The sequence below is a fragment of the Physeter macrocephalus genome, chromosome 16 (genome assembly GCF_002837175.3).
Source record: "Physeter macrocephalus isolate SW-GA chromosome 16, ASM283717v5, whole genome shotgun sequence".
In the NCBI taxonomy this organism is placed as follows: Eukaryota; Metazoa; Chordata; class Mammalia; order Artiodactyla; family Physeteridae; genus Physeter; species Physeter macrocephalus.
Window position 1 is genome coordinate 43,665,029 of NC_041229.1, and position 14,393 is coordinate 43,679,421.

At 38.8% G+C, this 14,393-nt stretch overlaps 1 protein-coding gene across 1 annotated transcript in view; it reads right to left on the reverse strand.

Annotated features, from left to right (window-relative positions):
- Positions 1–5,565: 5,565 nt before the first annotated feature.
- The window catches only part of UBTFL1 (upstream binding transcription factor like 1), an 18,830-nt gene continuing 10,002 nt past the window's right edge, over positions 5,566–14,393 (reverse strand). The window contains exons 2-3 of the mRNA XM_007123392.2: positions 11,395–11,528; positions 5,566–6,924 (exon numbers count right to left, since the gene is read on the reverse strand). Of these exons, the coding sequence (XP_007123454.2) occupies positions 5,566–6,801 (1,236 nt within the window). The 5' untranslated portion in view covers positions 6,802–6,924; positions 11,395–11,528. The remainder of the gene's footprint in view (positions 6,925–11,394; positions 11,529–14,393) is intronic.

Sequence of the window (14,393 nt, forward strand, 5' to 3'; positions counted from 1 at the left end):
AAGTTGATTGTGGAGCTTTAATCCGCTGCTTCTGAGGCTGCTGGGAGAGATTTCCCTTTCTCTTCTTTGCTCGAACAGCTCCTGGGTTCAGCTTTGGATTTGGACCCGCCTCTGCGTGTAGGTCGCCTGAGGGCATCTGTTCTTCGCTCAGACAGGACGGGGTTAAAGGAGCAGCTGATTCGGGGGCTCTGGCTCACTCAGGCTGCGGGGAAGCAGGGGTACGGATGCGGGGCGAGCCCGCGGCGTCAGAGGCCGGTGTGACGTTACACCAGCCTGAGGCGCGCCGTGTGTTCTCCCGCGGAAGCCGTCCCTGGATCTCGGTACCCCGGCAGGGGCGGGCTGCACAGGCTCCCGGGAGGGGAGGTGTGGATAGTGACCTGTGCTCGCACACAGGCTTCTTGGTGGCGGCAGCAGCAGCCTTAGCATCTCATGCCCGTCTCTGGTGTCCGCGCTGATAGCCGCGGCTCACGCCCGTTTCTGGAGATCCTTTAAGCGGCGCACTTAATCCCCTCTCCTCTCGCACCAGGAAACAAAGAGGGAAGAAAAAGTCTCTTGCCTCTTCGGCAGCTCCAGACATTCTCCCTGACTCCCTCCTGGCTAGCTGTGGCGCACTAGCCCCCTTCAGGCTGTGTTCACGCAGCCAACCCCAGTCCTCTCCCTGCGATCCGACCAAAGCCCGAGCCTCAGCTCCCAGCCCCCGGCCACCCCGGCGGGTGAGCAGACAAGCCTCTCGGGCTGGTGAGTGCTGGTCGGCACTGTTCCTCTGTGCGGGAATCTCTCCGCTTTGCCCTCTGCACCCCGGTTGCTGTGCTCTCCTAGAAAGTGTACTGGGTGCAGGACGTAGAGGGCTCCTGGTACTGAGCTCCAGGCATGTGTTAGGATTTCTGACTAGGAAAGATAGCACACTGAATTCAAAGACATATTTCTTATGTGTGAAGGAGGATATTCCTCACAGTCCTTTTTTTTTGTTGGTTGTTTGTTTTTTTTTTTGCGGTAAGCGGGCCTCTCACTGTTGTGGCCTCTCCCGTTGCGGAGCACAGGCTCCAGACGCGCAGTTTCAGCGGCCATGGCTCACGGGCCCAGCCGCTCCGCGGCATGTGGGATCTTCCCGGACCGGGGCACGAACCCATGTCCCCTGCATCGGCAGGCGGACTCTCAACCACTGCGCCACCAGGGAAGCCCCCCCCACAGTCTTTTGACCACATTTCCAATGTTTTGTCCTTACACAGAGTAACTTCTGGTGTGTTCCTTGATGCTGAAAGTAGTGCTGTCAGTTTTTTGAATGTTGTCAAGTGTTCCTCATACTCACATGAGTTGTCCCTGTCAGACCTTTTATACGGAACACAAATAACGAGAAATAAATCAGGAACCTGAGTGGTTGCCTGAGAACTCCATATCTGAGGCTGTGGTTTTAGCTGAAGCAAATAAGTAATATTTTACTGTCTTTTAAGAAGAACTCTTCTACAAAGGGCAAAAGAAAGTGGGAAGGCTATAGTAAACAAAGATTCTTTGGCTTTTCATTGGCTTAATTGTTATCAGGAAAGTTTGCTTTCTCCTTCTTGGTGGGCTCTGCTCTGTTCCCAGGACATGAGAGACCCCACCTGTCCTGGTCTCCCAGCTCTATGTAATTGGGGCTTTTGTTTATCATTACAATCTTTACTCCAACTAGAAACTCAATTTTTAATAAACGTTCTAGAATTTCCTAAACTGTTCCAAGGCAATAAGATTTTAATCTCAATATATCCTATTAACTTGCAAAGCTCTCACTCTGAAGCATTTGTGGTAAAATGGAAAGATATTAAGTGAAATAAAATTTGGGAATCAAGAAAAAATATCTCTTAAATCTTTCCATTAAAGAGCTGTAACTTCCTGGACCATTTGCCCAGTTTGGGGTTAGGAATGTGACAGACAGGAAACTGAATGAGATAGTGGGATTGCTGGAGGAAAAAGTAGAGAATCTGTCATGATTTCAAATCTCCTGAGTGTCATTTGCATACAAATTCCTCTTGTATATATGAATAAATATATATTTCATATTGAATATATATATTTTCTATATAAATTAACCTTATTTTTCTTTGTATAACAAAGGTTTGTGTTTTAATAAGAAAATTCTAAATGAAGAAGAAAATTTTAGGAGTGTCTATCTTAATATTTCCAGGAGAGGAGTTGTCAGCCAATGGACTGTAAGATTTATGGTCAAATTATCCTAATAGTTATGGTAAATTTATCAGATTTGTATCAGTCAGTGTTCAACTAGAAAAGGAGAACCAGTAGGAAAGAGAGAGATAAGGAGAGAGAGAAGGAGAGAGAGAGAGAGAATTGTCATTTGTAAGGAATTGCTTCATGTGATGGTTATGGAAACTGGCTAAGCAAGTCTGAGAACAGTAAGGCAGTTTACTCAGGGAGGGAAAACACAAGCAGGCTGGAGCTGAACTTGTTCAGGACAAAGTTGTTGTCCACAGGCAGTCAGGGGCAATGGGCGTAATGTAGATCCACTTGCTGTTTGGGATTTTATTTAGGGAGTCTCAAACTTTCCTTTAAAGGCCTCCTGTTGATTAAATCTGGTGCACCTGGATAATGTCCTTAGTTTAGAGTCAATATCAGGAAATTTACATCCTCAAAACCTCTTCACAGCAGCACCTAGATTAGTATTTGCTTGAATAGCTGCAAGAGATGTGAGTGTGCTACAAAGTGGCTGGTGTGCTCCCTTAAATCCCTGTAGTTCAGCCTAGCCAGGTTGACACACCAGAAATCCATTACAAGGCCATATGCCATTTAGCATAAAAAAGTCTAAAAAACATAAACATTCTCTCATTTTAGGCCTACTACACAGAATTGCCTAACCAGAGGATGACCTGAAGATACACTCCGTTTCTCAATAAATGCATCATTTCAGTAAACATTTCTTATTGCAGTGCTAATAATATGGTAATGCTTATAATGATAATACTGAAATTTGGGGATCTGAAATCACCTTATGTGAGCTTGACTGAAATCAGTGCCTTTTAATCTTTAATTTTATATTCTTCAGTGTATGATTTGTTTTGTGGTGATTGTTGTTGTCAATTAGATGCATTGGTTTCAAAATATTCACGAGTCAGTTAACACACACACAGGAGATATCACAGACTAAATCATTATTTTAAAATATTTTCATTTCTATAATGTGCTGAATTGAATTTAGTATTTTTATTAAATTATTCTCTACATTGTAGAATTTTCAACCATCCTCTTCATTTATTTAGCTATTATAAACAATGCTACTAAATATATCTTCTTGTGTATATCATTTTGTTGAGAAAGTCTATGTGAAAGATTATGAGATGTTATTGGTGGTTTATTTTTATGAATATAAGATTTTGATAGGAAACACAGTGCAGTGTAGTTACAGAGTGAGATGGTCGCACTCTGGCTGGAGAGGTCGCAGGCTTCTCTGATCCTGTGTCCTAACCCATGCCTTGGATGAGGGTTTCAGGGGGTGGGTATGGAGAATGTAATTATAGGACAGGAGGTGCATCAAACCCGCTGGAAGAGGCATACCCAAACATTAGGGAGTATAGGAACCAGAGTGTTGTGGGGAAGACTGGAAGCAGGTTTAGCAAAGGAACTAGAGCCTTGGGTGTGGTGGGCATGGCAGAGAGGGCAGTGATTCCAATCAGTCTTCCCCAGTGCGTCCAATCCCCCCAAACACACACACACACACACACACACACACACACAGCACTCTTATGGATGTGATTCTAGATTACTGTCCTGGTTGCAGCAGAAGCATGGAACCATGTGGTAAGTGAACCTTCAGGGTCTTGGCTTCTGAGGCCAAAGGAGCCACAGAAAATTCTTGTGACCTGTTTTTTGGCTGGACTTTTCAGTATTGTCGTCTGCTAATTGTCTGCTATTTAAGGGTCCCACCACCCTAACCTGAGGACAGACAGAGCACCTGAAGTTTACTGAAAAGCTGTTAGGAGGTTGTCACAGACTGTGGCTATAGGTTTTTTTTTTTTTTTTTTTTGGTGGTACGCGGGCCTCTCACTGTTGTGGCCTCTCCCGTTGCGGAGCACAGGCTCCGGACGCGCAGGCTCAGTGGCCATGGCTCACGGGCCCAGCCACTCCGCGGCATGTGGGATCTTCCCAGACTGGGGCACGAACCCTTGTCCCCTGCATCGGCAGGTGGACTCTCAACCACTGCGCCACCAGGGAAGCCCCAGATTGGTTTGTTTTTTTGGCATAGAAAATTGACCTCTCTCCCCAGATGGATTTGAATTTACCTATGAGAAAATTGACATTTGGTACTTTCATCATTGTATCCCCTGTAAGTGGGACAAGGCTTATAAAACAGTAGAATCTGAATTGGAACATGTATGATTTAAAACCATGATTCACAACCAGAGGCAATACTGTAAATATTGCCATTATTTTCTGAGACTGTTACTTTATACTTATAAAAACACTTATAAAGAATAAAATATTTCACTAAGACATCAAAGAGTAAGATGAACTCTCAAAAGTCAACAGTTTTCATATATAAGAACACAACGACTTGTGTGATGCTAATGTCCATGAGAATGAAAAATGAAAATAGCCAGGAATGTTTAGAAAAGAAAAGTTTAATGACATGGCACGGTCTTTAAACACATTTTCAAATATCAGTAAATCACAATAATAAAAGCAGTGTCAAACCGGTACATGAATTCCCAAACACTAGTCTGTGGACTAAAATACTTATACACACAACAGGTACAAAGTCATAACATAATACCTATAAATTAAGTGTATGGTAAAAACGTGGTTCACTTACAACCTGAAGCATTTGGAAGGAGCTGGACAAGAAACCAGAATAAATATAGACATGGCCTTGAAAATTAGTGCCAAGAGTCAAAGGACACTGATTTTAGAAGAATTTCATTCAAATGGACATGGTGTGGTTCTAAGAATTTAATTTCTAATTTTTGAAACCAGTAAGAAAAATCTCAGTGATAGCTAAGAGATAAATATACATGTAGAAATGCTGCTGCCCACATACCCCTGCCCACTCACAAATTAAGGAAGGGCCAACTCCTCACTTCAGAGAGCAGGATGAAAGACATCAGGAGCTTGACAATTTTCTTAAAGGCAACTCTCCTAGCTCCAGTCTGTCAAATCTTCCCCTTCCCACTTCCTGTGCAAGAGTCCTGAGGGACAGGACTACGGAGAAGGGAGAAGTCACAGACTCCTCGGGGCTCCCTCACAGCTCTGGCAGCAGAAGATGAGGAGAGCAAAACTTCTTTGTTCAGGAAACTCAGTCTAGCCCAGTGTGCACTGCAGCCCAATCAGCTCATTGTTTATTCCAAGAGTCTTCATTGCATGGACTTTCTCTGGGGGTGGACTTGGGCTACAGGGAGGAGCAAGAAATTACTGTACAAGACGCCTTCTATCCAACAGGTCCTTCCTACTTTATATTGAAGAGGGAAGGAAAGAAGGAAGGCAATGAAAGGGCACAGGGAGAAGAATGCTTTAATTTGATGCAGACGCCATGCCCATTTGCTAGGAAGTTCTCTACCCCATCGCTCAGATTGTGAACAAAGCTCAGTTGGAATCTGAGTCGGAGGAGTCCCCTGAGGTAGATGAGCTGGAGCCACTGTCCTCAGACTCACAATTTTCATCTTCAGCCCCACTGCTGTGGTCTGAGGAGTTGCTGCCTTCCTCCTCTTCCTCATCTTTCCTGTTTTCTTCTGATCTTCCTGAGGCAGGAGAATGTTCTCCAATAGTGTTTGGTGATTCTATCTCTGGAGCCTGAAGCCCCTGCTCCAGTTCAGGCCCTCCTTGAAGATCCCCTGATGATGGGAACTGCAGATCCATCCTTCTAACCTTGGGGTTTGGGCCCCTTGTCATGCTCATGTTCTTACGCTTAGTATAGGTTGCCTCTCTGTAAGCAGCATATTCTTCAGGAGACAAACTCTTGAGCCAGAGATCAAGGTCAACCTTGTACTGTTTCTGCAGCTCCTCAGCCTGCTTCTTATAATGTTCCTTCTGGTTCTGTGGGACACGCTGCCAGCGTCTACTAATCTCCACCATGCGCTCCCTCAGGGGCACCACTTGAAGCTCCCTACTTGACCACAAATCCTGGTGGAACTTGTGATAGCCATTCATAGGTGGCTTCTTGGGCTCTCCATGGAATTTTCTCTTCATGGATAAATTGTTTTCTGGGGGAGACCTCACTTTTTGCACATTTCCCTGAAACTTCTTTGGTGCTTTGATTTGGCTTCCTTTGGGGACATCAGATTTCGTGGAATTCTGGACTAGATCAGGGTGCTGTTCTCTGAATAGTGCGATTTTCTCCTCAAACTCCTGTTTCTCCTTCTGGAAATCTTGACTATATTTCAGCTTCAGCTGCTCTGGAAGCTTCTTGTATTCCTCAGACAGAACCTTGGTCAGCTCCTGGTTGCTCATCTTAGGATGTTTTTGGCTGTACTGGGGTCTCATCTCTTTGAAAAAGCGGAGGTAAGCTGTCAAGGGCTTCTTGGGGAAATCAGGATGCTTCTTGTGTTTTCTGCATTTGTAAGGATTGTTAACATTTTCCTTTGCTTCCAGGACTAATTCTTTCAAAGTGCGAAATTTTCTCAAGTTATAAGAAAGCTCTAACCATTTGAGTTTGCACATTTCCCCAGAAAAATCTTTAAAAGCTACTTTTTCCCAGTTCATCAGTGACTGGGTTGTTTTGAACGTGTGCCTGTCATTGGATGGAATGTTATTCTCCATACATTCCAATAACTTCACAATGTCTTCTTTGGACCAGTCATCTTGACCTTTAGGCAACACCATTTCTAAGTCTTTGGGACACTTATATGATCCCAGCAGTTCAGACAACTCAGCAAAATCTCCAACTTCTTCACTCTCAAGATTCAGAAGGTGAGTTACTTCTGGAATCCTGTAGTTTGTGAGATTCTATGTTGCTAAGGAGAAACAAAAGGAAAGTTACTCTCCTATGAGATATATGAGAGAAGCACACCCCACTAGGGATATGTCCTTTCTATCATTTAATTTCCCCTTAAAAAAGTAAATGAAAACGCCCAATTTCTGAGTTGAGATTAATGTTGAGCATTAAGCAGCTTCTTGTGCACAGTTAAAAATCCTCAGGCCCCATACCAACATGTCTTCCAATCAATCTCACCACTTGTTTTATCTACAAGTGAACAAAATAATTGACTGGCTACTAGCTCAAGAAGCAAAGGATATGAGAAAAAGATGGGGAAGTAACTAATTAAAATGAAAGAGAAATGCCCGAAAAAGAAAGGGCTTTAAAATAGCAATGAGGTACTACAGCACATGTGTAAGAATGGTCAAAAATCACAGACAGGAACATCAGCAAACACTGAGAGGATGTGGAGAATCAGGAACTTTGATTCATTGCTGATGGGAATACAAAACGATACAGGCATTCTGAAAGACAATATGGCAGTTTTTTACAGAACTAAATATCCTCTTACCATATAATTCAGTAACCATGCTCCTTTGTATTTGCTCAAATCAGTTGAAAACATGTATCCATTAAAAAAAACCTACAAAGGGTAATTTATAGCAGCTTTGTTCATAATTGTCAAAACTTGATAGCAACCAAGATGTCCTCAGGTAGGTGAATGGATAAAGAAACTCTCGTACATCCTGACAATGGAATAGTATTCAGTGCTAAAAAGAAATGAGCCATCAAGCCAGCAAGAGACACAGAGTATATTTGAATGCATATCACTAAAGGAAAAAAGCTAATCTGAAAAGGATACCAACTTCATGAGTCCAACTCTAAGACATTCTAGAAAAAGAGAATTATGGAGACAGAAAAATAACCTTGGTTTCCAGCAGTCTAGGGTGGGGGGGACTGATGAATAGGTTATCACAAAAGATTTTTAGGGCAGTGTAACTCTTCTGTACATTATAAAGGTGGATACATGTCACTATACATCAGTCAAAACTTACAGAATATACAACACTAAAGTGAACGCTACTGTAAAACCATAGACTTTGGGTCATAATGAAGTGTCAGTGTAGGTTCTTCAATTGTAATAAATACACCATTCTGATGAGGTATATGATAATGGGGGATACTGTGTGTGTGTTTCCTCAGGGGAGGCAGGAGGTATATGGGAACTCTCTGTACGTTCTATTAAATTTTACTGTGAATCTAATCTTCTCTAAAACAGTAACACTCCACAGGATTCCAGAGCATAGCTGCCTTCTAAGAAGAGTCCAGATGACCATGGACTGAATGTGCAGTTGAGGAGCTAGAAATAGAAATGATACAAGCCTAGGAGCTTGTCTAGACTTACATCCAGCTGTGAGCGCTTTATGGGTTAGTCATGAACACTTGAACCTTAAGTAAATGACTGATTTATAGATTTTGCTGGACTCTGTCCATTAGAATAAATGCATTCTACTGACCATAATTTTTCTCTCTTTAAATGGCAAGGATTTAATGAGAATTATAGAATATTTAGAGTACTTATTTGGTTAACTTTACCAGTCTTTAAGCCACAGTAAAAGTATTACCTCCTTCAGAAAACTCCTCACAAAACACCTGGTATTTACTAGAACTTAAACAAGTGTAAGAGCTGATAACAGCAAACAATTTCCTCATCTCTATTTATCTAATAAGTTGGATAGAAAAGGCAGTCTTTTCTAACTTAATATCTAGATCATGCCCCAAATACTCATGATAGCACCTTGAACAGCCTCTTAGGATATTCCTCTATTCTAAGACTAAGGCTACTCAGACATATGCTAAGAAGAAAGTGGAAAATTAGATAAAATTGCTTTTACAAATAAGAAGTGGAATACAGCAAGTCCCCTAAATATGAATGAGTCCCATTCCAAGAGCACATTCATAAATCCAATATGTTTGAAAGTCCAACAAAGTTAGCCTAGGTACCCAACTAACACAATCGGCTATATAGTACTGTACTGTAATAGGTTTATAATACTTTTCACGCAAATAATACATAAAAAAACAAACAGAAAATTAAGAAAACATTTAAAATCTTACAGTACAGTACCTTGAAAAGTACAGTAGTACCAGGTACATCACCGATGTTTTATGCCTGCTTCCGGACATCCTGGGCTTGAAATAAAGGTGCTGTACTACTGTACTCTATATAGTACTGTACAGTAAAATACACAGAAGCACAGCCACTTGTAAATGATGCATGCATATGACAATGTTAGCCCACGTGAACTAACTTACGTGATTGGAAATGAGAAAGCACGCTCGCATCTTTGAAAGTTTGAAACTTGAAGGTTCATATGTAAGAGACTTACTGTATTTGATATCTGAATCTAGAGAGGAAGAATTGCTTTCTTTCCAATTATTCTAAAAAATAAGATGCTATATTTAAAGTAATGAAGGTTGAAATACAGTTGTGCTGTTGTTTTTGTTGTGTGGCACTTTCAGGAGCCAGGCATTTTTCCAAATATCTTACACTTATTATTACCTCAGAACTTAGATGAAGAAACTAAAAACATTAAGAGAGTTTATCTTACTTACCTAAATTACAGAGATTTAGATTTAATACTAATATTTTAGTATTATTAAAATAATACTAAAAGGTTTTAAGAAGAACTGTTTAGAAAACCAAAGAGAAATTATATACTATGAGATACATTAATATGTTTTATTAGGTGTGACATAGGAGAAATTAAAACTCAATGGAAGATGAGGGAAATCAAGTAAAAGGTAAGATGACAGTTTTACATGTTTTAAAGTAGATGTCATTCGTTGGGAAAGCAGGAAACAGTTTATCACAGATGGCTCAAGAGTTTAATGAAGGTAATACTAACAGTATTATCACTCTGGTGAATGGAACCTACAAGGAGTTGAGGTTCCCAAAGTCTTGCAATAGTGGGAAACTGAACCCGAAGGGGGCAAACAACTTCTGAATGACATTAAGGGATTATTAATGTGTTTGTATATCTTGAGAAGAGGTTTTTGGTTCAGAGAGTGTGAGGTTGAGGGTGTGATAGTTTTAGAGAAAGCCAGAGAAAAGAATGTTGTAAACTGAAGAATGAAGATGTTGTAAGAAAAGGGTGTACTCACAGTAAAGCACTTGGCTGAGCTACGTCTTTTTTTTAATCAAAAGATAATAATTGATATAATCCATCTAGCAATCATATAATGGAAGTAAGATAGGAAGATGAAGACGAGAGAAGTGTAAACATATGTATGTAAGGGTCAAAGGGTTGAAGGGCTAAATATTTCATTTCTGGTAATGTCAATAGACATTATTTATATTAATGTATATTAACTACAATATACAATAAAGACAGGGACTCTTCATTTTGTTAGAGCTATAAAGAAGAAGAAAACATCTCTCATCAGAAGCTCACGGATACAAACAAATAAGATATCAATAGAAAACTACCATTATGGAGAAATGTGCAGATACTTTAGGAGCTGGCAGGGGAAACATTTCTTTGCATTTTGTCTCCTGCACTCATACACAAAAATAATCTTCTTACCACCCATTGATAGAGCAACTTGAGAAAAAAAAATGACATTACACACACAGTATACCTACATTAAACAGAATTATTGTTCAATATTCTATTCTATTAAAAACTCACTACCATCTATCCCTAATAAAAATAATTCATTAGCAATATATTCATCTCTGTTTAACTACAAGCTTCAGTTTTGAGAATTCAAACAATTGAATTTTCTCTTCACTTTGGCATTGGCACCCTTGAATTTAAGTGACCTTAATGTAAAGAGAATCCATTTCTTAGACTAGCAGATCAATATATTCCCAATCATATCAGATTGACTATCCTATCACAAGTGTTTTCACATTTGGAAATATGAAAATTCCAAGTTAAAATAAAAACCAGTGCCATCTAATATATTGTGCTTTTAAATAAGTGACAGAAATTAATCAAAATTCCCACTTCTATATCAGAGTGAGTGCAGAAGTTCCTCAGGTTTCTGGTATTGTGTGTCACCAGTGTTACATTTTCACAGCCATCACCAGTTGCTGGATTGTCATGGGGCACTTTAAAGACCGAAGCTGCAACCTTTACTGAAGAAACATTGCTCTTCACCTTCTACAATGCAGGTTCCCAACCAAGTTTTAGGTATCATGCCAAATGGAAAAACTACCTGTCTAGGATTTCCCATCCAGAAACTCACATTTTACTTTTACACCATAAAAATCATAAATTAGCAGATACATTCATATTCATTTATAAATTTCAAACATTTGTAGATATTATAATTCTATGGCTCCAGAGTAAACTGGACATAATTACATAGTTTTTATTAACTAGGAGTATTTCATCTGCTTGAGAAATTCTTAAGTCTGCTGACTGTTAAATTAAAAAAAAATTTTTAAGGGAAAGAAATATGAATTCCTCTACTCAGGACATTTTACTTACCAGAAGATTGTAGAATGGGTCTCATCAATGCTGGTAGGAAAATCCAACCAATCAGGTCAGGGGTTCTATGTTCTCTGGGTGGGTCAGCAGCTGTAACTTTCAGAGTTTTCCACAGTCCAGCCAACTCCAAATGACTCAGAACAGAAGAAACATTGCTTTTGAGATGCCTGACTATCAGGATCCTTGAAGTTCCTCCCTGATTAGGTTACTGAAGTTCCCTTGGATACACCCAATCAACACTGACTGTATTAACACCTTTCCTAATCTTTATAAACAACCCACTGCCAAAGTCTCCTAGGTCTGGCTTATCCTCATCTTTGATTTTTATAATAAACACCCATTCATGTTTAATTTAGAGGGTCCCAAATTCTATTCCAGTTCCCTCCATCTTTGATTATACTTCAGTAAGGCATTTGAATATGCATCATTCCATGTCTTGATAATTTCTGCCCTTTTTTCACTATGATCTAGGATCTAATAACATGTCGTGTTTAGAATGCCCATTTAAATTCCTTCAGTTCTGATCAGCTTTTACTACTGTATGGAATAAATCGAAATATGAATGATTATTTGGATATTTTGGGAACTTGAGAAATAGAGGCTCCAAATTCTGGCATCCATGGCTGATTTAATTCTGATGTTAGGATGATTAAACATGAGCATTACATTTTTAAAAATCACAGTATTTTTGTTAAAAGCAATTTGATTAAACCCAATGTGGTCAAAAGTATACCTAGCTTGAAATGATTACTTGTTAGACCAAAGAATGTTTGACAATATCAGACTTCATAATATTTTTGAATTTTGCTTCCTGTATTTCAAAATTTGTATATAAATATACTTTCCAACTAGTGATTAAGTGACTATATCTAAAAATAGGATATTATTGGAAAAACTAAATCAGTGAAATATTTACCTTTAAAAAACATTAAATAAATATGGCTTAATTTTTAATAAATATTTTTACTTACAGATATACACAGGCAAAGCTGAAATCACGCACAGAAATATATTGGGGGGAATGTTATAATTCTTGGAGATTTCCATGGTAATAACTTGTTGGGATTTTTAAAAAATAAATGTTTCATCTCTCTATATATATTTTATAATCTTTTGGTAATGAGAATGAACTGCTCCTGAAAAAGATCAACTATTTTTATCAGAATATACTATCACATACATATCCTTCACATAACTCACATAAATAGTTTGTAGAGGTCTCTAGTTCTAATTACTTTTAGCATACTATTTTATCACCCTTAAAAATTAATTAAGGAAATCAAAAATGTTGCATTTTTATGTTTATAATACCAAATTCAGATTAAATTTTAGCAGATTCACTATTATTGAAAATAAAGAACTTCTAATACATTAATGGTTATACAGTTCCTTTAGAAAGCAAATAAATTAACAAACTATTATTATGAACTGTTAAACATTATTAAACTATTAAGTTGGCAAATATTTTAAAAGGATAAAATCCAGTATTAATGATAGTAAAAAAATGTATACCCTCACATACTTTGGTATGTTTGTATGAAGTTAATAGAGAATGTTTTGATAATATGCATTAAAATTCTTAAAAAATGTTTGCCTCTGACCCAGTAATTCTAGTCCTAGAAGAAATTCTACAGAATTCATTGGACAAAACCTGGCAAATCTGAAACCTTTATTTAACAATTTCTCTCCTCATTATATATAATCTATATACACAGCAAAGAAAAAAATTTGAAGTTTTTACTTTCCCAGCAAAATCTGAGACCTCAAGATTTTAAAACAACAACCTTTCATTCTGTTGGATGGAGTACTGGGTTAAATGTGCCCCCTTACAACCTCCCTCAAATTATGTCCAAATCCCAACTTGATTCCCAATGGAATCAAGTTGAAGATGTCAGGATGAGATCATCCTGCGTGGAGTGGGTCCTAAATCTACTGACTGATGTCCTGATAAGGGAAAGAAGAGGGAAATTTTATATGAAGAAAAAAAGGTCATGTGAAGAGGGAGAGACATAAAGTAAACAACTGCTTAACTGAACAACTGTAAAATCAGCTTTAAGATGCCTTTTGAAAAATGATAAGCAGTGAAGCGATGGTGAACAGATCTATTTATAAATAAAAATTCTGGAGAAGGGGGTTATAGGCTTCTGATCAATGACCACAAAATTTTCAGTGGTATAGAACATAAAGCCATTGACTCAAACCTGCCTCAAATGAGGAGATAGTTTGATGAACGGGGAGAAAGTATAGATAAGCCCTGTGTAGATTGGGCTAGAAACTGGCCAAGAAGTCATTATGAATATAATCATTTCTAGACTGATAACATTAATGATAATGATAATATTAAAATGATAATAGTAAAAATTAATATGTTTACTATTTCTAGGCATTTAATTAACTCCTCTTACATGAATTAACTATTTTATTCAACAATATTAACAAATTTTCTATTTTTGCCTCTATTTTAAGAGGTTACCTGACATAGTGTGGATAAAATAAGTTACTTGTCTATGAATAAGAGATTGAATAAATGCTTCATGCAGTACTCACATATAGGTATTACTGATAGAAAAAACGACAATGTAGATTTAGTGTCCATGATTACCATTAATGTTTCCTTTTTTTTTTTTAACATCTTTATTGGAGTATAATTGCTTTACAATGGTGTGTTAGTTTCTGCTTTACAACAAAGTGAATCAGTTATACATATACATATGTCCCCATATCTCTTCCTTCTTGCGTCTCCCTCCCTCCCACGCTCCCTATCCCATCCCTCTAGGTGGTCACAAACCAGCGAGCTGATCTCCCTGTGCCATGCGACTGCTTCCCACTAGCTAACCACCCTACGTTTGGTAGTGTATATGTGTCCATGCCACTCTCTCATCTCGTCACAGCTTACCCTTCCCCCTCCCCATATCCTCAAGTCCATGCTCTAGTAGGTCTGTGTTTTATTCCCATCCTACCCCTAGTCTCTTCATGACATTTTCTTTTTTTTCTTAGAT